We start from the raw sequence: 25,786 nt of genomic DNA on the forward strand, positions 1-25,786 counted from the left end.
CACAATGAGATGCTATGCATGCCGATGTCGCTCCCCATTTTCAACATCCAAATCCATCACTTTCAAACTGTTAATGTAACCCTCTTCAGCAACTCCTCAGCGCCGAGAGAAGGATTGGCTACTGTCCCTGACCGTTGGTACCTCCGCAGCGTCATTTGGGGCACAGATAGCTCAACCACGCTAGGGCAATCTCCCTAATTCCCCATAGGTTACATTAACCTACCGGCCCTTTGGTGACTCCGCAGCGACCGGGTTTTTCATAAAATACTTTAATCAAAGCTTCTTTCCCAAAATTCCCCTTTTTCATTTTGAAACACTTTTCCCCATTTTCATACCCAATGACATGCATGAACATTATATACTTTTTCAATGTCATGACAATGAAAGACTTTTATACTACACAAATTAACATGCTTCCATTTAACAATTGCTAATAAATTACTAACACCATAGGCATAAAAGAATTTATACGTAAACATGCTTTCCACGTAGTAAATTCTAACAAATTTACAAACATATAAGTATATAAAATCAACATTTAAGCATGTTTTTCACACAAATTCATATATACACATAATCATGAATTTCATAGACAAAACCAAATCATTTTAGAGGCATTCATCTCAAATCAAGCATGTTTAGCTATAATTAACAAAGAAAAATTCACAAGGGAGAAAGAATCTTATGGATTAGAAACCCCTACCTCAAGTGTGATACAAAACCCTAAAATGGGTCTCAAATTTCGAAAGTGCTAGGGAGCACCAAAACTGAAATTGCTAGTATGGATTCGAAGGCCTCGTCGTGGGCTTCGATTTGCTGCAAACGACACTCAAAAATTCCGAAGGATGAAGGAGAAATCAAGATTTGAAGTTGCAAAAAAAAAAAATCAGCGAGGGAGAGCAAGCAGAGAGCAGAGAGTGAGAGATAATGGCTTTATGCCATTATAAGTTATGTAATAACACGTGGATCCCACCATTTTTTTTTTTTCACCACACATATATATACATACACATACACATATTAAATTACCACCACATAAAACGTATTAAATAAAAATAATTATGGTGCAAATGGTCCCAACTAAAATCCCCGTAAGCAACAGTTCCAGTAGCAGGTCCCACACGGGACCGTCTGGCCCGAAAAACAGAAAAATGCAAAAATGCCTAACCTTGCATTTTCAAGAGTTCTGAACTCAATGGAATGTCCCAACCAACCATCCGACACACCTGGCACACCCCACAGTGTCTCGTACGTAAAACGGGAAATGACGAAAATACCCTCACATTATCAAAATTCTGGAAAAAATTAAAAATGCCGAAAATCGAAAATATCACAGTAGCAAGAGAGGACCTGTACCATGCTATCATCATATAGAACCACAGAGGACATTAAATTGAAAAGTACAGAAAAGAAGATAACTGGTATGTTCTATCCAAATAGAAAATTATACAAACTTTATATAAACTAACTATTGGAATCCACACTCAGTGGCTTGGCTTAAGCACAACATGAAATTCCAAAACATATAGAATGACCATACTGTCTTCCACTTCATAAGTATCCAATCCACCAGAAACAGTTGTCCTTTTATGCAAAGCAGTGACAGTTTACTTATTCAGTACACCATATTGCGAAGGTCCTTTTATACTGTTTACTTATTCAGTACACCAGAAACAGTTGTCCTTTTAAACTGTTTTCCACTTTATTAAAATGAACAGTGTTTTGATATCTCGCGCGCTAGAATTCTACTTCTGCATACCATTGCTTTAAACATGAAGTTTATAAGGCTCCAATACAGTTTCTGTGTCACCATTGCAGGCCATGTAGGTGCTCAAAAACTCTTTATACTGGAAGGCCCTATACAGTGGGGGATTCAATTCACTAACCAGGTCTTCAGCAGGTTCTATAACGGTGTCCATAGAAGGACTGATGAAGGTCACAATGGTAGTCCGAGCTTCTTTGGAATTTGTCACTGCCCGATGTTCAGCGCTTTTAAGCTTCCCATTACTAATAACCTACACCAAACAAAGAAAAAAACAATAATTTGATTTGGCTATAAGCATCACAACAATTGCAACGGTATATATTATGCGTGATAGTTGATTATAAAGTTAATTTGATAAATGAAAAAATGAACTGTTGTATATATTAAACTATATTTATAATTTTAAATTGATTCAAAGGTCAATTTAGAAACTTTGCTTGGGAACCATTGAGCACCATAGGTTAAATTAATAAAACTTAATTTAATTCAGACTGATTATCAATGTATTTTAGGACTTATTTCACCCACTAGAAATACAAGATCTTTTCTGTAATCAGGAAAGTTGAAAAGTAATATAAGTTTGCTGACAGTCCTGATCACAGAAATAAATTGAGAATACCCATTAACTGCATCTTGTTGCCAGAAATGCAAATGTATTTTCCGTGTCCTGTCTTAATTGTAAACTAATTAGAAAAAGTCATACACATACATAAGACACACCGACAAAATAATTATGTGATGACTCGGATTTTTTTTTTTATTTTATTTTTTTAGATTTTAATTATTTCATAATTTTTAGTGTATTTAATTTTATATTTTAGTGTATTTAATTTTATATTCGAGACTTACAGTTTACATTTTGGTGTATGTATGTCTGATGGAGATAGCAGCCAGCCGTGGGAAGAGAAATTGGTTTTGACTTGATTTGGTTGCATTCATATATAATAGTATATTTTTATGGATATATTTTTATAGTATATAATAGTATATTTTTTGATGATGTTGATCTGATAGTGGGTTTTGATAAGATATGTAAGTATAACATATATATTGATGATGATGGTTATAAGGGAAATTGTATTTGTATTGTGAGGTGTGGGTGGGCTGCCCGAAATGAAAAGAAAAAGGAAATGGAATTGGCGGGTCCCACAGGTGATGGTTTAATAGGCTTGAAATTGGTTACATTGTATATATATATATATATATTGTGTGATGAAAAAGGCAGCAGGTGCCGAATTAGAGTGAGAGAGCAAAGTTGATATTGTGATAATGGCTTTTGTGGGATCCACTAGGACATGTGTAAAGAGTCTGAAATTGGTTTTTGGTGCTATGATATATATTTATATATATATATATATAGCATCTGATGGGATAAGTGAGGCACTGAAATGATGAGAAAGGAATTTCTTAGCCAAGTTTTGGCCTTGGCTCTGAAGTTTCCGTGAGTTATCTGATGAGTGGAAAGATAAGGGAGCAGTGAAAAGATAAGGCAAGGATTTGGTGGCGGGTCCACCAATGTGTAAGCAATTGAGTTGATTTTTTTTTTTTTGTATAAATTATTATGTCAGTGGAATGTGTTTATATAAGGTGTGTTTTGTGCACTGGTTTAGAGTATTAAAGATGAACAGAAAGAGAAAAATGGAAACTTACAGAGAGAGTTTGCAGATAGAGTGCGTAGAAAGAGAGAGAGAGAGAGAGCCGAGAGTTTTTGTACTGAGAGAGAAGCCGAGAGTTGCAGAGGAGGCCAAGACTTGGTGATCCAGTGAAGAAATTCTTTTTCATGATAGGGGTCTCTAATCCACAAAATCTTGTACCTTTGTGAGTTAATTTTATTTAATTAGTGTCCTAGCATGCTAATTTGTGATATTTTACTCTAAAGTGATTTAATTGTATATATAAAGTATATGAGTTTGTACGTAGTTGATGTTGTGCAAATTAACATGCTTAATTTGAATTGATTGCCTTGAAAATGATTTTATTGTTATAAATGAAATCTATGATTATGTGTATTAATTAAATTGTATAAAAAGCATGCTTATATGTAAATTTCCATGCTATGATGTTTAAGACCTTGCTAGAAATTGCTATGTGGAAGCATGTTAAATTGTATAGTGAAAATTTATTTATTTTTATAGTAATGACAAGCATGTGAAATGCATTCATAGCATTGGGCATGGAAAAAGGGTAAAATGACTTTAAAAAAATGGAAAAGAGATTTTTGGGGAAATGATTTGATTAAAGTGTTTTTGAGAGAACCCAGTCGCCGCGGAGTCACCAAAGGGCCGGTGTGTTAATATAGCCTAGAGGGAACTAGGGAGACTGCCCTAGCGCGGTTGAGCTATCTGGGCCCCAAACGACGCTGCAGAGGTACCAAAGGCCAGGGACAGTAGCCAATCCTTCTCTCGTGCCGCTGCGAAGTCACCAAAGGGCGGGTTATATTAACAGTTTGTGAAGTGATGGATGTTTTTCTAAAAATGGGGAGTGACATGCATGGCATTACATTCATGTCATGGCATTGTTATTTTGGAATTGGAATTAATGTTGTGTTCCCTCCTGGTATAGCATGACCCCGTTTCCTATTACTATTCATTGTTTGGATTCACGGAGTCACAAGAGGTGTGTCTTAGGCACCACCTATGAGCAATTTGCTCACCCCTTATATTTAATATTTTTTCAGGACACGGATGGCAAGTGGCGGATGACGCTCCTCCACAGGATTCGAGGGGTTCGTAAACCGTTTTAATATACTTTGTAGCTATAATCTCAATTTAGTATTATTATATTTAATTATTTATTTATTATTACTTTTTTTTTTTCATAAAACCGGAATGACACGTATAATATATATTGATCTAGAAAAGAATAGTTTTATCCCTAGTTGACCTCAGGTTCAGTTAAGGACCCGGCTAACGGTTCGGACTTACGGGTTCGGGTCGTTACAAATTTAGTATCAGAGTAATGGTTCGAAAACCAGTAAGACAACGGGTAGTGGCCTACCTAGGGTTGTGTGGAATGTGATTGCATAGTTTACGAGTTTATGTGTTAAAGTGTTTAATTGTTTGAGAAGCATGCTTAATTGCTTACTTGTTTATATAATCACATGCCTACTTGTTTAAATGCTAAAATCTTTGTTACATGACCATGTATGCAGTATATTTATGTGAGGTAATTGAAATCATGTTAATTACGATGAGATGATAGGTACCAGAAGTATGGTAACGACAAGTGGTAGGCATGGTGTGTGTAATTTTATTTTAAATGATAATGTGGTAAATAGTGAACACGGTAGGTGTAAGTATGTCTCTTATGGTATTGTGACGAATATTTAGGCATGGTTATGTAAGTATTATTTTTTTTTTTAATGAAAGACGGGGTGTTTATTTACTTTTAAAAGATGGGACACGATTATATCATGGTATGGAGTATGATTATTATGTATGTGTGATCGCGTGTACGGGATGGTTGCTAGTACGGTGGGGTACTTGTCACGGCATTGAGGGTTGTGTAAGTTTGACTTGAGTAGGCGAGGAGCTCGGTTGCTCCAGGGTTGTTTGGGTGTCGGTTCTTGTCGAACTAATGGCGTGGTCTTCTAGCTCGTGGACTAAGCTATTTGGCGTGTAGTCATCCTGATCTTCTTAGTTGCATTTTGTGCGGTGCTTAGAGCACGACTTTAGAACAGGTTCATATTTCATGGTAAGGTGCCCTTATTATGTGTGAATTTCATGTTTTGGTGTATGGGTTCTAGAGACCATGGGGGTCAAGTGTACAAGTGAGGGTGTTGGTATGACCTTAGGAGGTCAGTGTTTGCGACTTAGGTCATGGTTTGGTGTGGAAGTTCTTTTCAAACCGGTCGTGGTAGGTGTGACGGGGGTTGTTTGAATCACGAATATAGTCTATGAACTGTAAATATGTATTTCGAGTATTTTGGAACGGCTTAAGGAAGTGTGTTAGTTTTGACTGTCGTAGGAACTTGTTTGATTCTGTAGGTCCATGGTGATTTAGGACCGGTTGCGGAATGTAGATCATTTCATGGTCTTGCAGGAGTTTGTTCCAGGGGTTAGTTTGTCGAAGAGTGATTCTCATTTTGGATAGTTATAGGAGCGTGTTACAGGTAATCGACTCTCGGTGAGTCGGTTGCATGGCTTGGTCGATGAGCGGGGTTTTGGGTTGGTGTAGCTGTCTAAAAGGTCTCAAAGTGAAGTATGGTGGTTAGTTTTAGCTGTGTAGGGCAAGATTACACTATAAGGCAGGTAGTATGGGGTCATTAGAGTGCTTGGTTGTTTATGGATGAAGTAATAGCTGGTGAGTAGGGTGTTATCAAATAAATTATGTTTTAGAATTTGAAAGCTGTGGATTCGGGTTGTATTTCAATTGTGTCTGATGTATCAGGAGATAGTACTCGGTGTTTGATAATCCGGAAGAGATAGACTGATGATAAGAACGATTGGGACGAGGTTGATTTTGTGGATTTAGTTGTTAGCCCCATTTGACTTTTGTTGGAACCAATGGTGTTCTGAGGAACGGTGAAGAGGGGAGGTAATGGTGTTGAACCTAGGTTGTGAAGTTCTCCTGTTTAGGCATGCGGATTGCTTAGAAAGAGTGGTTTGAGTAGCCGATTAAGTGTTAGAGATTGACTGCATCGTCGATGGTTTTGAGGTGACAGTTGGGGGCTGGGCATTCTAGATTTTTGTGTTCATTTTGTTTTGAGGACTTGTCGGCATGATATTGCCGTATTAAGGTTCTTTTCTAGTGGTATGTAGTAATCGTTATGGGGAAAATCGAGAGTAATGCTTGTTCTTTAGTTACAATGATATTCTCTTAAGGATAATTGAGGAAAAATCCTTTAGTGGTGACTTGATGGTCCGATGGAATAATAGGGTTGAACTGTTGTTGGAATGAGTGGCAGTAGAGGTGTTGTGGTGGTATAGTGTGATGTTAGTACTGATGAGCTTAATGGTTTAAGGTATTATCCGAGGGTGGATTAGAAAGTATGAATTGTTTGTTGTGTGTTGTCAAGTATGTGATGGGATTGTGCGCCAGTTGAGACGATTGTGGACAGTTTAGTCTTTAGAGCCAGTAAGGACAATGTTGGCATATAGACACCTTTTTCTTTAGACGAGTCAGTGGGTTGTTGTGACTGAGGTCACGGGTCGTATGTGCACAGTGTTCGAGGGAGTGTCACCCAGAAAGGTAAAGATGTAATGGGTGGTCTAATGTCATCGTATAGCATAAAGGTTGTTATTTAGGAGTAACGGGTTCCAGATAAAGCAGGATACAGTGTCCGATAGGCTATGATCGTTCCTAGTGTTTATACGCTGTGAGCAATAGGTGCTCTTATTTGCTTGATTTTGGTTAGCATGGGTGTTGCAGAGAAGCGTGTGCAAGTTTTCGGTGTTGATAGTGTGTGATGGTCCGTTAGTGGCGAGATCGCCTAGAATTGTGTTCATAGTTCCGTACGGGTATCCGGTTGGTTCACTTCCTTGTGCGTAAGGAGTTCATTTCATCTCAGGTGAGATTGGGTGTCCATGGTTAGACGATTGGTGAGTAGAGTGTGACAAGGTGTCGAGTGCATTCAGGTGTGAGTCATCGGTCTCTTGTGAGAGCAGGGTTCGTTAGCCTTTCCGTTTATTCTAGTCCTAGCAAGGACGTCATTCGTCGTAAGTCTTGTTCTCCATTTAGCAGTTGTACGCATCCGTGGGTGTTCTCCATTTAGTGGTGCTTATTTTGAGAGTAGTTTTGACGGCACAAGTTGCAGAATAGGGGTTGCGTTTCTAATGTTTGGTGCTATCGGTGATGGTTAGGGGATGTGTCGTGAACGGCAGTTTAAGGATGATTAGGTGATGTGATGTGAGTCATGTACTCGGGTGTTTTTATTGATGTTTTATTTGAGCAGTGTCTTGAGGACAAATGTTAGTATTGTTTGCGTGCTATGCAGCTAAAGAGTGAATACGTGATTCCATTAATGAATAATAGAAGTGATTGACTTTGGTCTTGAGGTTTCAGGTATGAGACGGTCGTATTATGTGTTTTAAAGAAGTAAAAATTGAATCGAAGGATGTTATGGAGTCGTTTACCTGGTATGGGTGCTATGAAATCATTAGAGAGTTGTTATGCTGATCAATAATGCTGATGTTTGGTGCTGTGTTATTTTTAGCTTGTTGAGGGATTGTGTAACTGAAGTATGATTGGGATTTTTAAAGTAGGTATGTGACTGTATAGTCGTTGTGGTTATGTAAAGCGATGGATTGAGAGTGAGCGAATCTCATGGTTGTTCTGTGGACTGTGTGCGATGGTGTTTAAAGTTTAGACCTGAGGACAGAAACGACGTCTGTGCTGAGATCGGATCGAGGATGAGGATGGCCTGGCCAACCATTTCTCTTGAATCAGTCCCTCTTAGCGCGATGTCGGGTCAAAGGTCAATGATTGTTTTGACTTGTCAGAGACAGCAAGAGCATGGTACTATGTGTCATGTCAGTGTGACAGAGTAGATTCGGATGGTTTGAGTCGGGTGATGAGCTGTGTTAGGCAAGACCATGTGTCCGATAAAGGGTTTGCGGTACGATCACAGTATCTCACATCGCCTAAGGTAGGGATTTGTAGATTTGGTTTTGTGGTTATTGGTGTTTTCGAGTATACGAAGATTATTAGATCTGAATTTCGGGAACAAAATTCTTTTTAAGTGGTGGAGATTGTGATGATCCGGATTTTTTTTTTTTTTTTTTTTTTAAATTTTAATTATTTCATAATTTTTAGTGTATTTAATTTTATATTCGAGACTTAACGTTTACATTTTGGTGTATGTATGTCTGATTGAGATAGCAACCAGCCGTGGGAAGAGAAATTGGTTTTGACTTGATTTGGTTGCATTCATATATAATAGTATATTTTTATGGAGGAGATGATGTTGATCTGATAGTAGGTTTTGATGAGATTTGTAAATATATACATATATATTGATGATGATGGTTATAAAGGAAATTGTATTTGTATTGTGAGGTGTGGGTAGGCTGCCCGAAATGAAAAGAAAAAGGAAATGGAAATGGTGGGTCCCACGGGTGATGGTTTAATAGGCTTGAAATTGGTTACATTGTATATATATATATATATAGTGTGATGAAAAAGGTAGCAGGTGCCGAATTATAGTGAGAGAGAAAAGTTGATATTGTGATAATGGCTTTTGTGGGATCCACTAGGAGATGTGTAAAGAGTCTGAAATTGGTTTTTGGTGCTATGATATATATTTATATATATATATATAGCATCTGATGGGATAAGTGAGGCACTGAAATGATGAGAAAGGAATTTCTTGGCCAAGTTTTGGCCTTGGCTCTAAAGTTTCACGTGGGTTATCTGATGAGTGGAAAGATAAGGGAGCAATGAAAAGATAAGGCAAGGATTTGGTGGCGGGGTCCACCAATGTGTAAGCAATTGAGTCGATTTTTTATATATATAAATTATGATGTCGGTGGAATGTGTTTATATAAGGTGTGTTTTGTGCACTGGTTTAGATTATTAGAGATGAACAGAAAGAGAAAAATGGAAACTTACAGAGAGTTGGCAAATAGAGTGCATAGAGAGAGAGACAGAGAGAGAGCCGAGAGTTTGTGTACTGAGAGAGAAGCCGAGAGTTGCAGAGGAGGCCGAGACTTGGTGATCCAGTGAAGAAATTCTTTTTCAGGGTAGGGGTCTCTAATCCACAAAATCTTGTACCTTTGTGAGTTAATTTTATTTAATTAGTGTCCTAGCATTCTAATTTGTGATATTTTACTCTAAAGTGATTTAATTGTATATATGAAGAATATGATTTTGTGTGTAGTTGATGTTGTACAAATTAACATGCTTAATTTGAATTGATTGTCTTGAAAATGATTTTATTGTTGTAAATGAAATCTATGATTATGTGTATTAATTAAATTGTATGAAAAGCATGCTTAAATGTAAATTTCCATGCCATGATGTTTAATACCTTGCTAGAAATTGCTATGTGGAAGCATGTTAAATTGTATAGTGGAAATTTATTTATTTTTATAGTAATGACAAGCATGTGACATGCATTCATAGCATTGGGTATGGAAAAAGGGTAAAATGACTTAAAACAAATGGAAAAGAGATTTTTGGGGAAATGATTTGATTAAAGTGTTTTTGAGAAAACCCGGTCGCCCCGAAGTTACCAAAGGGCCGGTGTGTTAATATAGCCTAGAGGGAACTAGGGAGACTGCCCTAGCGTGATTGAGCTATCTGGGCCCCAAATGATGCTGCGGAGGTATCAAAGGTTAGGGACAGTAGCCAATCCTTCTCTCGTGTTGCTGCGGAGTCACCAAAGGGCGGGTTATATTTACAGTTTGTGAAGTGATAGATGTTTTTCTGAAAATGAGGAGTGACATGCATGGCATTACATTCATGTCATGGCATTGTTATTTTGGAATTGGAATTAATGTTGTGTTCCCTTCCGGTTTAGTATGACCCCGCTTCCTATTGCTATTCATTGTTTGGATTCACGGGGCCACAAGAGGTGTGTCTTAGGCACCACCTACTGAGCAATTTGCTCACCCTAATATTTAATATTTTTTTAGGACACGGATGGCAAGTGGCAGATGATGCTCCTCCACAGTGTTCGAGGGGTTTGTAAACCGTTATGATATACTTTGTAGCTATAATCTCAATTTAGTATTATTACTATTTAATTATTTATTTATTATTACTTTTTTTTTTATATAAACCCGGAATGACACGTATAATATGTATTGATGTAGAAAAGAATGGTGTTATCCCTAATTGACCTCGGGTTCGATTAAGGACCCGGCTAACGGTTCGGACCTACGGGTTCGGGTCGTTACAAATTAGGTTAAGCATAGCTGCGAAAGCCATTAATAAACTCAATAAGAAGCCAGAAAATGAAGAAATCCGACCTCTGCTTAATCTTGAGGTCTGGATCAGTATCAGATTTTAGAGAGAATGATTCGACCTCTGTTTTTGTCGTCTATCCTCTGCACTTTTCACTCAAGTCTCTCAATGGGGCAAGACTACCCTATGGAGCGTATGTCGTGTGATGGTTGGGACCAAGGCTCTATATATATAAACTATCTTATGAGACTCCTCCCATCAAGTAATAGTCTATCAGATCAACACCTACCATGTGTAATCCTTATCATGATAGGCAATTATATATATTCTTTATCCTATCTCTCAATACACATTATCAGATGTAATTAAGGACCATAAAACAAACTAATAATCACTAGAAGCTCAAAATTCCTACATTCTCCCACTTGGGGCAAACATTGATTACATGGTATAATTTTCCTAAAATTAAATTTTCAGATTGGATAACTTTATTGGCCTCAGATATGATAAATACCTTATTTCAAGATCCTGTCAATAATAATACCAATACGAACCATACTGGATTATGTAAATTTAATCATGCATGACCATCCATGATCGCAACACCAGTATCATAATTCACATGGATCCCCGAAAATATGGAATACAGGAAATAGCATCCATATATCCATATTTGGTCCAACTTTACAGCTTTTCACAAAACCCCTTGTGCTTCAAGCCGAGCCCTTTATGGACATTATGCCTTTTAACTTTACAACTTTGAAGATACGAGAGAAAATGTTTCAAAAGATTATAATTTTGTACAAAACGAAATGGTTCTTATGACGTGTACAAAGAGCTCTAATACCACAAATAAACTAATTTGAAATAATCATACACATACATGGCACACACCGACAAAATAAATAGGTAAAACATACTTGTGAAAGCCATTAATAAACTTAATAGGCCTTGAGGTCTTGATCAGTATCACATTTGATTGAAAGATTCCACATTTTTGGCCTTCCACCCACTGCACTTTTTATTTTTGGTCTCTCAATGTAGCAATAATATGTTATGGAGCATATGTCTTATGAGGGTGGAATGCCAAGGCTGTATGTAGATAAAATATCTGATGAGATTCTTCCCATCAAGGAGTCAATTAATCAACCCCTACAATGTCTAATCCTTATAATAATAGGTAACTATATATATTCTTTATCCATATCTCAAGACACATGATCACATGTGACTAAGGTACAACATAGCCCTAAACTTAATAATCACATTTGTATAGGAGATCAGTAACTCATTATTTGGTCTTAATCATCAATCCTAGTTTTTCTTTAACTTTTAAAACAAACTAATAATCAATCGATGCCCAAATTCTTATGTTAATAACATGGCTATCAAATTGCACTACTGAAAACCAAATTATCTTAGGAATTAACAAGACTAGTATAGTGTAGTAGCATAAGGAATGAAAATATACCTGTAATTGGTAACCTATGTTAACCACAAATGCATTTGGAAGAGGCTCAATACCAATCCATTGACCATCCTTGAAGACTTGAAGCCCATATACATCTCCTTGAAGTAGAATGGTTATGAGGTTAGGGTCACAATGTTTCTGTAATCCTAAAGTTAAACTTGGGTCAGGGCATGGTGGGTAGCGATTAACTGTCAGTATCTGAGATTTGGTCAGTTCATCTCCGAGGCACCCCATTTGAAGTCCTAATCCTTCACAAATCAGCTCCAAAATCCTGAATGACAACTTCCTTACTTCAACTGAATATGTCCCTACCACCTCTCTGCAAAGGAAACATAAAATTATTTAATTATATGATTCAGTAGGCAATCAAATTTATGTGGATTGCGGACATATCAGTTCTAGTTTTAATGCATTGCTGATCATTTGAGTTATACGGGTTTTGGATTAATACCGATATCTAGTTGGCTTTTCCGGCCATAATTGCATGCATTCCTCCAAAGGATGACAAGGATGTCTGAACTTATCTCTCCAAGAGTGAACCTCTTGGTTGGCATAGTTAAAACTGCTCGTGCAAAGCCTGCAACTCTTATTGGTGTCCTCAGAGTAAAAACTTGCCTTGTCCTCGTCTGGCAGATTGAAGAACTCCTTGAATAAACTCCTTGTATTTTCCATTAAATTTTCTGAAACTCCATGGTTGATGACCTGTTTTACAATGCAGTATTTGGTTTGTCATATAAAAACATCCAAGACACTAGCCCAGAGATTAGTATGGTTGGTCATTTTTTTAACAAATCGTCCATAAAGATTGTAAGTGACCAAAATTAAGAAAGAAACTATTGTATAAACCTGAAAGAACCCGAACTCCTGGCCGGCATTCAAAATATGTTGAATAACATCACTTCGATCATGACCGACTAGCTTTCCAATATCAATCACTGGAATGGTCTTGCATAGAGGAACAATGTGCTTCCCCGGTCTTTGGTCAGGTGGAAACACATATGATTCAGGCAAGGAATGAACAGTACTAGACCAATTTGAAACAAGTTTCTCCATAGTCCTCTAGTAACTTCGAGCTTTAGTGATTCTCCTAAACCAAATGTGAATTTATAAGGTACGGTATACATAGAAAATAAGTATAAGAAAAGGTTTTAGAATTGTGTACAAGGTTGGGCATCACAGTCAAGCCGACCACACATAGTACAATAATATGTGTAATAATATGGCAGAAAAAACTAATATCTTTTCCTTTTCTTAAGATTGTTGTTCTGTTATTCTTTAAAAATTAAGTTGAAGATCGATAATAGAGAATGTAAATGGAATTTGTCTTTGTGATTCGCAACAATCCCAAGATATCTATCATTGGGTGGGAACAACTGGAAACAAAAAAACATGGTGATGATAAATAAGTTGAGAGAAGATCAACTACTGATGAATTAGATTCTGCTTATTCAAATGCAAAGCCGTAAAACATTTGCATCTTATATAACTTAAGTTGCAATTTTAATATATTTTTCAATATGGAAAATTGTGAAAGACCTTTGATTAAGAGATATATTCTGCTTAATGTGTTCCACATAATGACAAGTTGAGCCCCAAAGATTTTTTTATAAGTGAACCCCAAAGCTATCTCACTCAAGCTCAACTCGAACTATTTAAACTGGTCAAAAACAAGAGCCAAACAGTGAGAACTTTAAGCTGCTCAAACTCGATTATATTCTACTCATTTATATAATTACAGCCTACCCAGTCGTGAACCCTCTCTTCCGTTCATTTCTTTGGCATCAATCTCATTTTGTGTGAAAAGGTATTAACTACTTCAATGCAACTATTAAGACATATTATTTGCTTATGCAAGAAATAATTGAATTTAAATTTTAAGAGTCGAAGAGTTAAAGCAAGGATAAAAATAGTCAAATAATATAATATTGTTTTTATTATTTTTATATCTCTGCCAGTGTCCAAACAGAATTTGGGTACCTGCATAGTCCCCCGTAGGCAGCAATGGACCCAGAAGGGGAAGCCTTTAACAACGACGACATAAAAAAAAAAAAACAAAGGGTAGAGTATAATAAACTCCCTTCAATTATGAGCCAAGTGCAACTAATCCCCTCCAACTACAAAAACCCCCTTCAACTATGAATTTGGTTAAGTTAACCCCCTCCAACTATTAATCTGATCCCTTCCCTCACCAGAAAATGGTAAAGACCTTTTTACCCCTTAACAAATTAACTATTCAACTATGATGGTAAAGTTGACTAAATGATGTAGAAGATTATAATTTAATGAACCACTAAAAATTTAACACGTCACCAACCTTATCACAAGAACCAATTATATGCTGACAACTCACCCAACTTAAAGAGAGAAAAGTGAATTGAAAATTCATTGAAAACATGTTACGCGACGGAGAGTTTGTCATGGTAGAGACGCGGTCGGAGTCTACTGCTCCGTCCAGTCACCGGAGTCATTAACTCTGGTGAAATCCTCTGCTATTTTTCTTTCGCTTTTCGCTCTCTCGGTTTAGTCTGTGGTTCGTGGTTGGTGTGTTTTGCTGGTCTGGTTTGGTTTTTCTACTCTGTCATGCGCTCGTTCTTGGAGGTTGCTAGATTGCCTCGCTTGTTCCAAGGTGGATCTGCTAGATCTGCAAATCCGTATAGAGGCCCATCTATTTTCTTGGATGATGATTCGGTACGAAGAAGAAGAGAAGACCTTCGGTCGTGTCTGGTTGGAAAATTTGATAAGGAAGTGGGTGATGGGGATCAAATTGCTGCCTGGGCTTCGCGTGCTTGGAAGGTCTCCTCTGGTGTGATGGTCTCGTCTCTGCCGGATTCTTTATTGCTTTTCCGGTTTCCTTCCTCGACGGAAGCTTCTCGAGTTCTCAAGAGGGGTCGCCGTGACTGGGGAACGGCTTCTCTTTCTCTGGAAGCTTGGAATTTTAGGGTAGGGTGCTCGGAGGTGTTGAAAGAGCAGGGTCTGAAAAAGGTGACGCTGTACGGTCTTCCTCTCCACCTTTGGAGCCATGCTCTGTTTGTGACAGTTGGTGATCTTTGTGGTGGGTTCATTTGGGTGGATGCCGATGAAGCTTTGGATGCTGAAAGAGTCCGAATCACTGTCTCTGATGGGAAGGTTTGTCCTCCGTTTGTGTTCATTCATGATGACCAGTTCTGCTATAAGGTGTTTGTTTGGGAGGAGAAGCATCCTGAGCTTGTTCCGACGACTGATAGCCTGGAAGGCGGGGATGGTTCGCACTTGATTAAGGAGAAAGTATGGTAGAGGTGGGAATCCATGGGGAAAAAAGGTATGGCTGAGTTCCAGGCATGGAAGGAATGGAGTGAAGACTTATGGATTCGCAATTCGGAGTGTTTTAGAAGGATTTACAATCAGAATCGCAAGGATGGGCTTTCCTTTTTGTCGGATCGCCGATGGCAGGAAGCGTCTCGGAAGTTGCAGTGGGGTGGAGGTCTCGCCGGAAATAGTCGTAGACCTTTTGCACAGCAGCGAGATCAATCAAGACGACGAGGTGGCTTCCACGCTCAGCAGGCGCGTGGGAGGGGGAGGGTTCCAGCTTTTCCACGTGGTTAGCGCTCAGGCGTTGCCCGTTCCCAATGGAGAACAACTGTTCCCACGATCTATTCAAATTCGGCTCCCCACTCAGATGGGCTTTATGGTGGTCTTGAGAATGGGGCCCTTGTCTCTAATAATGTTTTGCCTGGGTTTGTTGGGCCGCTTGTTGGGCCTAATAGGCCTACTGCTAAAAGGCCTCAGTCAGATGCTTTGGAATTGGATTGTGGTGGGCAAGTCTCTTGTGAGGTGGCTGGTGGGCCGAGCGCCCATTCTTCTAGAGATGATTCTGTTGGTGGACTTTCGGGGTTGAAGAGTGGGCCGAGTTGTGGATCTGGGTTTCTGTGTAATAGGTTTGAGCCTTTGGTATCAATGAGTGATGACAGAGTTTCCTGTGCTGCCGGGTCGTTATCTGCGAATGTCAAGGTTGATCGACGAGTGAAGGATCCGGTACTGAGACGTCGGTTGCATAAGAAGAAAATTATTCTTCCCACTCTTCGCAAAAAGTGGTCAAGGAAAGATAAACAGAAATGGGTGGCATCTTCACAGTCGGGGTTCGATCCGGGTATGTTTTCAGTTTCAGTTCCCTCTGACTCCTCTCCTCCTAAGTTGTGATCTCCTTCTACTTCTTCTCCTTCTTTGGGGGGGTCGATGACTTCTCTGGATCGGGTGATGGGTGGGACTGACACGGTTTCTCAATCTTGGCTCCGGTGATTGAGAAGGACTCGGTTTTGGCTGGAAGGCATGTTGGTGATTCTGGTTATAGGCTTGGTTTCTCTCGGCGAAGTGAAGGTATGGGTGAGGGAATTACGGTTTGTATTGGTCGGGATGTGAAGGTAAAGTTGGATGATGAAACAGCCTCTGTTCTATTGAAGGAGTTACGGGGCCACTTGGCTTTAAAAGGCTTTCTTTCTGATTCAGGAGATGTTTTGACAAAGGAGGAGCCTGTTTCACGATATTGTTCGCATTCTTCTTCAGTTCTTGATGATTGGGAGGGAGCTGCAGGTTCATCCCTTGATGGGGACTCGGGCATGATTCCATGGGAAGATTTGGAACAAGCAGTGAATTTGGCTGTCCCTTTGGCTGTTGTTCCACCAGGGGAGAATTGGGTTAGTGACTCGACTGAGGTTGGAGTGAATGACCTTGAGGAGGAGTGGGTGAGGGAGAAGGGCTTGGAAGTGGGCCCTTTGTTGGGTGTTTCTTTTGAAGGTAGGGTGGATGAGGCAATGTGTTTGTTTAATGATGTCCTCAGTTCTCATTTTAAGATAAAGGTGAGTGATAAGGTGGGGCGGCAGGAGGAGAGAGGGGAGACAATGTTGCAAAGTCCCAATGATGTTATCACATACGAAAGGAGGAATAGGGGGTCCATATCTGGAGGGAGAGGTGGTGGAAGGAGGGGAGGATTTGCTTTTACAAGTGTTTCCCTATGAAGCTACAAATTCTCTAATGGAATGTCCGGGGTCTCAATGATCCGGTTAGAAGGAAAGTGGTGAAGTCGGTTATTCGTAAAAGTAGGGGTCATGTGGTGTGTCTCCAGGAGACTAAACTGGCTTCGATGTCTGATAGGATTGTGAGGAGTCTTTGGGGGGGGAGGGGGGCGATTTGTGGAGTGGGTTGCTTTGGATGCTATTGGCTCCTCGGGGGGCATTTTGATCTTGTGGGACAACAGATGGGTGTCTAAAGTGGATGCTAAGGTTGGGCGTTTCTCTGTTTCTTGCATTCTTGCTTTAGTTGAGGATGGAGTTCATTGGATTCTTTCGGGTGTTTATGGTCCTTCAGAGGACGGTGAGCGCCACTTGCTTTGGGAGGAATTGGGGGAGATTCGAAGTCAATGGTGTTTGCCTTGGTGTATTGGAGGGGACTTCAATGTTGTTCGTTCTCCGTTTGAGAGGTCAACGGGAGGTAGGTGGACGTCTGATATGGAGGCTTTCTCGGAGTTTATTGATGAGTTTGGGCTGATTGATTTGCCCTTAGTTGGAGGTCCGTTTACTTGGTCAAGTGGCCGCTCTCCCCCTACCCTCTCTCGGATTGACAGATTCTTGGTGTCAGGGGAGTGGGAGGAGAGGTTCTCTGATGTTGTCCAGACTACTTTAGCATGTCCTATCTCTGACCATGTTCCGTTGATGTTAGATTGTGGGGGACTGTGTAGTCGACGTTCTCCTTTCAAATTCGAGAATATGTGGCTGCGGGCTGAGGGCTTTCTGGAGAGGGTCCGTCTTTGGTGGGAGGGGTATGGTGTGGCCGGCACCCCTAGTCATGTGCTCGCAGGCAAATTGCGTCTTTTAAAGGTGAACCTTAAGACTTGGAATAAAGAGGTCTTTGGGAATCTGGAATGGAGGAAAAATCGGGTTTTAGCTGAGATTGCGGCTATTGACCGGATGGAGGGTCAAGGGGATTTGGTGGAGGCTTTGAAGATTAGGAGGGCGGAGTGTAAGGCGGAGTTTACTGAGATTGCAATTATGGAGGAGATCTCGTGGAGGCAAAAATCTCGAGCCTTGTGGCTTAAGGAGGGAGATAGAAATACTAAATTTTTTCACAGATTGGCCAATGCTCATAGAAGAGGCAATCACATAGGGAGGATTCGGGTTGAAGGGGTTGTTTTTTGTAAGGAAGAAGAGATCTGCAAAGAATTTTCAGAGTTCTTTGAGAAGTTGTTCACAGAGACTGTTGAGTGGAGACCTTTGCTTGAAGGGTTACAGTTTGACTCTATTTCTGAGGAGGAATGCTTGAGTTTGGAGTTGCCTTTTTCTGAGGAGGAAGTTCTGTTTGCTTTGAAGAGTTGTAATGGGGATAAAGCCCCAGGTCCCGATGGTTTTACCATGAAATTTCTTTTGGAGTGTTGGGAGGTGGTCAAAGGGGAGGTGATGGGCACTCTTCATGCTTTCCATTCTCGGGGTTCGTTTGAGAAAAGCTTGAATGCCACGTTCATTACCCTTATTCCAAAAAAAGGGGGGGCGTTGGATGTTAGGGACTTTCGCCCTATTAGTTTGGTGGGTTGTATCTATAAGTTGATAGCCAAGGTGCTAGCTTCTAGACTGAGGAAAGTTATGGATGGCATCATTTCGGATTCTCAAAATGCTTTTGTCGGTGGTCGTCAGATTTTGGATTCAGTTCTTATTGCAAGCGAGTGCGTGGACTCCAGACTGCGTAGTAGGGTCCCAGGTGTTCTGTGTAAGCTGGACATAGAGAAGGCATATGACCATGTGAGTTGGAGCTTCCTTCTCTATCTGATGGAGAGGATGGGGTTCGGTGATAGGTGGAGGAGATGGATTCACTTTTGCATTTCCAGTGCTCGGTTTTCGATTCTTGTTAATGGTGCTCCTTCCGGTTTTTTCTCTAGCTCAAGGGGCTTGAGACAAGGGGATCCTCTCTCTCCCTTCTTGTTCTTGTTTGTGATGGAGGCCCTTAGTAGATTGATGAGAAAGGCTTCAGATTTGGGTTTTTTGAGGGGCTTCCGGGTGGGCAGGGATGTTGCTTCTCAGTTGGAGATCTCTCATTTGATGTTTGCTGATGATACTTTAGTTCTTTGTGATGCGAATGTGTCCCAGATTAGATATTTGAGATGTGTTTTGATTTGGTTTCAAGTTGTCTCCGGCCTTAAGGTGAATGTGGGCAAGAGTGTTTTGGTGCCGGTTGGGGAGGTCCCTGAGATTGAGATGTTTGCTGACATTCTTGGTTGTAGGACTGGGTCATTTCCCATTTCTTACTTAGGTTTGCCTCTGGGTGCTCCTTCGAGATGTGTAGGAATTTGGGACCCAGTGGTGGACAGATTTGAAAGAAGGCTAGCGGGTTGGAAGAAGCAGTATCTTTCCATGGGCGGTAGGGTCACTCTGATTAAGAGCACCCTCTCTTGCCTCCCCACTTACTTTATCTCTCTTTTTCAAATTCCCTCTTCAGTTGCGGAGAGGATTGAGAGATTGCAGCGTAATTTTCTTTGGGGAGGTAGAGCTGATGAGTTTAAGTTCCATTTGGTGCGATGGGATCAGGTTTGCAGGCCTATTCGAAATGGTGGGTTGGGTCTCCGTAGATTGGTGCCATTTAATAAGGCCCTTCTCGGGAAATGGTTGTGGAGATTTGGTGTGGAGAGACATTGGCTTTGGAGGAGGGTTGTGGCGTGTCGTTTTGGGGAATTGAGAGGAGGGTGGAGTTCCTTGAAAGTGCGGGATCCTCGGGGGGTAGGGGTCTGGAAAGTGATTCGGAAGGGTTGGGATGAATTCTCTAAACACATTCGATTTCGTCTTAGAGATGGGAGGAGGATTTGCTTCTGGGAGGATGTGTGGTGTGGAGATGTTCCTCTCGCTCTCGCTTTTCCTCAGCTCTACAGGATTGCTTCGGATAGGCAGGCCATGGTGGTCAACTGTTATCATCTTGATAATGGGAGACTGGTTTGGGATGTTCGATTCAGGCGTCACTTTCAGGATTGGGAGATCGAGGAGGTCATTCGCTTCTTGGAGCTGCTTTATCGCCAAAGGATTGTGGAGGAGGATTCGGACTGTTGGTCTTGGGTAGCAAACTCTCATGGGCGTTTTGAGGTGAGGTCCTTCTTCAAGTGTCTCTCATTTGATCCTGATATTCGTTTTCCTTGGAAGTCTGTTTGGCGCTCTAAGGCTCCTCTCAAGGTGGCTTTCTTTGTGTGGTCTTCGGTTTTGGGAAAGATCCTAACCCAGGATAATTTGCGAAGAAGAAGCCAAGTGGTGATCAATCGTTGTTTTATGTGCCTTCGTAATGAGGAATCAGTGGATCACCTTCTCATTCATTGCTATGTGGCTAGAGAGTGTTGGGATTTGATGCTTGGCTTATTTGGGCTTTTTTGGGTTATGCCTAGATCTACAAGAGGGTTGATTGAGGCTTGGAGAGGTTGCCCTGTGGGGACTCACAGTCAGGATGCGTGGAGGGCTACGCTGCTTTGTGTATGGTGGTGCATTTGGCTTGAAAGGAATAGGAGATATTTTGAAGGAAAGGCGATGTCGATTTCGGTGCTTAAATTCTCGATTATTTCCACTCTTTTTTGTTGGGTTTTAGGGAGAGATCATAGATCTTTGGAGGAAATTGTTGATTTTTTGGCCTCTTTGAAGGATTGAGTGGCTTTTTGTATCGTTCTTGGGTTCCGCTCCCCCTTGGAGTGTTTTTTTATAAAATTTTTTATTTATCAAAAAAAAAAATAAAGAGAGAAAAGTGACCAAAAAAAAAAAATGATACATCATGCGTATACACACATATATATATATATATGGTTCAAGTGCAAAAAACACCCCTATAGTATGCTTACAATGCATATTGCACCCCTCTCGTGCAAAAAACACCCCTAAACTATGATATTTGTGCAAATAAGTCCTATTTATAAAAATTGGACTAAAATACCCTTCGCAACAAATTTTATATAATATATTAAAAAATATATATTTTGTGAAATGATTAAAATATCCCTCAATTTATTGTAAATTTACAATATATATATATATATATATATATACATACATATATACACATATATACACGGGCATATATATAGCAGGTCTCGGTAGAGCCAGCAGGATGGAGAACTCGTCGAGCATGGAGAGAGTTACATGGTGGGTCACTTTCTGGTCAATGAGCTCCGACGGGATAGAGAACTCGTTGAGCATGGAGAGAGGTATGGCGCCAAATATATCCCTGGGACGATGAACCGTCCACGATAAGCCCTCCTTCTTCCCAACCTCTTCCCACAAAATATCTTCCAGGGTATAGTAAAAATTGGGTGCATCTAGCCTAGGAAAATCCTCATGAAACGGAGGGTCATGGGGTTGAAATTTGCCCCACAGTTCAAACGGACCTACGTAATGCTTTTGACCCGTTTGAAGGCAAATGTGCTGCAAAATTGGGGAATTAGGTATCACTGCATTGAGCACATTTCTCAACATTTTTCCATTCACTTCGCAACTTTTGATTTCAATGGATCGATTGGCCCAAGTTACATGGAAGATGTGAGTGATGTCTTGGAGGGTTGAGAGCTTGGATTAGGTTTCTTCGGGGTCTGAGACATCACACCGGATGTATTCGACGGGGTGATCAGCGTTCCAAGCCGGGCGTGGGCGGCGGGTGATGCCGTAGACCTTCCATGGGCCGCCAGGGGTGTCAGAGAGAGGGAGGATCTCGGCGAGGCTATTGCCGACGATGTGAGTCACGCCGACGCTTTGGTACTCTAGTGCCGCATCGTCGTGTTCCAATTTCTTCTGTAATTATATGATTGGAATGTGGTAATGGATTAGATCGATTTGTTAGTGCGAAAAACAATATTGGATTTGTTAGTATGAAAAATAATATTGGCGACGCGATGGCTGAGTCGAATTTGTCAATTTTGGGTTTGTTAGTTGTGCTTCCAGGTACAACACTCGACGGCAATTTGAGAGACCCACGTTTTTCTTCTTCTTCCCTAACCACAAGTTCCAAAACACCATCAACAACGCATACCTCTCCGGCAGCCTCTTCCCGACCGTCCACAACCTCCACCTCTAAGACCTTGGCATTAACAAGATCTGTTTGGTAGGAGTATTTTTGGAAGAGTAAAAAGGTAAAATAGGCATTATATTAATTAAGGAGTGTTTTCGCACAAATTGTAAAGAATAGGAGTGTTTTTTTGCATATCTTTTAAATAGGGGGTAAAAATGCTATGAAAAGTATACTTTTAGGTTGTTTATTGCACTTACCCCATATATATATAAATATATATCGTGTATATCGCTCCATTCGCCTACGGATTTTGCTACACCTCGTCTTGGTCTCTTCTGAAATTAGCCAGAATGTTGAAATTCAAGAAATCAAAATTCAATTTTCAATTTAGGGATTGGGGCTGTACTGTAACGACGTTCTAGTTCTAAAATGAAATTGTTCTAAACGTTTTCTGATTTGGGTCGTTAAAATTCTTAGGTAACGATCTTCTGAAACTGTTGCTTTCACAAGATCGCACCGAGCTGAAACTTTGAAGCTCGCCGAAGCAGTTTGAACTCTGCACCTCGTCGGTATTGTTGGTGAAGAATTTGTGTTGTTCGCTGAAAATATGAATGTGCGTGAAGTCAGGTTCACTGCTCTCAATCTTCAGTCGTCGTTTTAGCAGTGACCCTTCTATCTTAGATCACGCCGGTAGCGAGACCTTATTCTCCTTCAACCAGGTCTCCGACAGCGACCTGGTATCTCCCATGGACAGCAACATTACGTTGCTGTCCTCCTTAGCACCACGATGAGAACCAGGTCACAAAAACAACTTGGTCATACTCTTTCACGGCAACACAAAAATCACCGTGGTGTTCCGATCAAGGTCGTCGCCAGAGTTCATGGTTTTGACACTTCTGGGTTTTGGCTCTCGTTTTGGTGTAGAGATGAAGCTCTGTTTTTCGGTCTTCAATGGAGACAGGAAAGAGAGAGAAAGTTGGGTTGAGTGCACAATAATCGGTATAATAGAGGGGGGTAGTGTGGTCATTTAATTTAAGTATGATACTCACGGGACAGGCACGCCCAATTTAACGGCCAAAAACAATCTTCTGGTGGCCGGATTGGGTAAATTTCCACCAAACCCACTAAGTTCAGGGGGTAAAATGCATTTACTTAAAGGGGTTATTTGCTCTTAAGATCATTGAAGGAGATTTATTGCACTTCACCTTTAAAAAAAAAATAACAAAAAATAAAGTCAATAGGTTAGGGTTTGATTTCCACCAAGAGGCTTTTCCACAACACTTCCAATTGAACCAAATCACTATCAATAACAAAATAAAAAATTATACAAATTTAGAGAATTTTCAATAGTAAATTTGACTTAAATGCAGCTTTATTGAACGAATTCGAACCAAAATGAGAGATATCCTTGGACAGTCTTTGTAGAAGATTTTCCGGAATCAAAGAGTGACCGGGAAACCATACGGAAACAAAAAGAAAAGTGAAAAATATATAAATAAATAAGCAAAATCTTGGGAAAAGAAGAACTGAAATGGTTTAAATAATTGATTTAATTATTAAAAGAAAATTTGAAAGTGGTCTCAAAATTGCTTCGTTTGTGCATAATTTAATCTTCAGAGACCCAATAAAGAAGGGAAAAAAAAGGTGATACTTATGTAAGCCGAAGGTTCTGACAAATTACCAATAGTATACTGATCAACTCCTTTTTCTTTTGTGATCTTCATTCTTGAAGAAATCCAAAAGTAAGTCATGAATATGTGCATATATAGGGAGAGAAAGAGGAGAGAGAAACAGAGTAAAAAGGGGTTTGATCTTACACCTTCAATGAAGCCTTTGTTGAAGAGGACTGTCGTACTGTTGTTTGTCCCAAGCTTTAGGCTGAACTTGAAATAGCCGCAAAGGCAAAGATTTTGAGAACTAGGGTTTGAATCACCACTAGATAAAATTAGGGTTCTTGGCCAAGTGTGTGTGTGTGTGTGATTGAAATCTTCAAGCATGAAAAATATTGCAAACCTTGTACTTTCACCTTTCTTGTGAACTAGTTGCCTTAAAGTAATGAGGAAGGGAAAAGTTTGTTCACTTTGTTGTGAAAGTCAATTCTATGTCGGGTAAATAATTTATTTCTTTGCACCAATTATATGTACTTACGGGTGTAAGAAGAGGAAAATATGGAGATGCAGTGTATTGGCGTGAGAAATGAACAAGAGATGAGGATAAGGTCAATAGAGAAGAAGGAAATATTGGAGATGCAGTGTATTGGCGTGAGAAGTGAACAAGAGATGAGGACAAGGTCAATAGAGAAGAAGGAAAATATGGAGATGCATTGTATTGGCGTGAGAAGTGAACAAGAGATGAGGAAAAGGTCAATAGAGAAGAAAAATATGGAGATGCAGTGCATTGGCGTGAGAAGTGAACAGGAGATGAGGTAAAGGTCAATAGAGCGTGGGGTAAGGCCATCCGCAGTGGGCTCGCGGAAGGCCCTTTCCGCGAGCCAAACCAATTTTCTCTCCTCCAGCGGGCTTGTGAAAATGGTAGGGCCCAGATTACGCTCGCAGACCGGCTCGCGGTATTCAGCTAACCGGTCCGCGATCGTGATAATTATTTTTTTGTTTCTTCTGGTTTGAAACAGCACCCTTTGGGCTGCCTTTTTTTGTCCAAATGCAAGGCAGTTTTCAAACAGTGCCTTGGCAGATTTTTTTTTTTTTAAAAATCTTAAAATAGTTTATTTAGAGCTTTTTTTTTTGGGAAAAAAATAAAATTAAATTCATTAAATAAAAAACATATTGTTTAGGCATTGTTTGCTCAAAAAAAAAAAAAAAAAAAAAAAATTGGGCCAAAAATATATTAAAAAAACTTTTTTTTTTTATTTATGCCGTTAAAATTTGTTTTTTTTTTAAATTTTTTGCTTTAAATTTTAAATTTGTAGGCCAAATAGTGTATTTGGCCATTAAGACACTATTTCTACAGTACCAAACTGTGCCTTAACGGCTATAATTTTAAAAAAAGGTTTAAAAATTCAAATTTTACCTTTTTTCCCTTAAAATTTGGTTTTTTTTAAATTTTTTTGCGTTAAATTTTAAATGAGTAGGCCAAATAGTATATTTGGCCGTTAAGGCACTATTTCTACTGTACCAAACAGTGCCTTAACGGCTATAATTTTAAAAAAAAAGTTTAAAAATTCAAATTTTATAACTTTATTAAAAAAAAAAATTAAATTAAAATTTTTAAAATCTCTATAAATACCCCAACTCCTACCATCACTCATCACATCTCTATTATCTACCATTCAACTTATTTTTTCTTCTATTTTCTCAATCTTAGATATTATTTTCAGAGTCATTTCGATTCCATGGATCCTCGACATCCATATTATTACAATACCCAATTCAACCCATCAAACGATGAGTTTTTGCCATTTCCCGAAGAGAATATCAATTTTCATGGAGAAGATTCTCAATTTCTTTCTCATCAACCATCCCAACCTTGTTATCAACCATCCCAACCTTCTCATCAATATTGTGGTACTAGTGTTCCACAATCAAGTAATTCAAAACCCCTGTCAAAACAACCGTCTACCCGACCTAATAATTGGACCAAGGCTGAAGATGAAGCTTTATGTTGGGCGTGGTTGTCCATTACCTCTGATGCGATTACGGGGGCAGACCAAAGTAAAAAGAAGTTATGGGAGCGAATTCTGGAACAATATATACAACATA

The 25,786-nt window shown here is 39.7% G+C and overlaps 1 protein-coding gene and 1 pseudogene across 2 annotated transcripts; both read right to left on the reverse strand.

The window, feature by feature from the left end:
* Positions 1 to 1,312: 1,312 nt before the first annotated feature.
* LOC132306815 (hyoscyamine 6-dioxygenase-like) lies at positions 1,313 to 24,468 on the reverse strand. Of its 2 annotated transcripts, none has more exons than XM_059804385.1 (5): positions 23,890 to 24,465; positions 12,927 to 13,167; positions 12,532 to 12,782; positions 12,081 to 12,399; positions 1,313 to 2,015 (listed from the first exon to the last, which is right to left on the reverse strand). In XM_059804385.1, the coding sequence occupies exons 2-5, from the start codon at positions 13,131 to 13,133 to the stop codon at positions 1,767 to 1,769; spliced, it is 1,026 nt and encodes a 341-aa protein (XP_059660368.1). In that variant the 5' UTR covers positions 13,134 to 13,167; positions 23,890 to 24,465; the 3' UTR covers positions 1,313 to 1,766. The 2 variants fall into 2 exon arrangements, with proteins under 2 accessions (XP_059660368.1, XP_059660369.1); XM_059804386.1 differs by lacking the exon at positions 1,313 to 2,015 and adding an exon at positions 8,470 to 11,701 and having other exon boundaries at positions 23,890 to 24,468.
* LOC132309461 ((S)-8-oxocitronellyl enol synthase CYC2-like) lies at positions 20,206 to 22,830 on the reverse strand (annotated as a pseudogene).
* Positions 24,469 to 25,786: the final 1,318 nt, after the last annotated feature.

Source organism: Cornus florida, unplaced genomic scaffold (genome assembly GCF_030987335.1).
Source record: "Cornus florida cultivar Cherokee Brave unplaced genomic scaffold, ASM3098733v1 CherokeeBrave_3.0.0_Hap2_Chr05, whole genome shotgun sequence".
In the NCBI taxonomy this organism is placed as follows: domain Eukaryota; kingdom Viridiplantae; phylum Streptophyta; class Magnoliopsida; order Cornales; family Cornaceae; genus Cornus; species Cornus florida.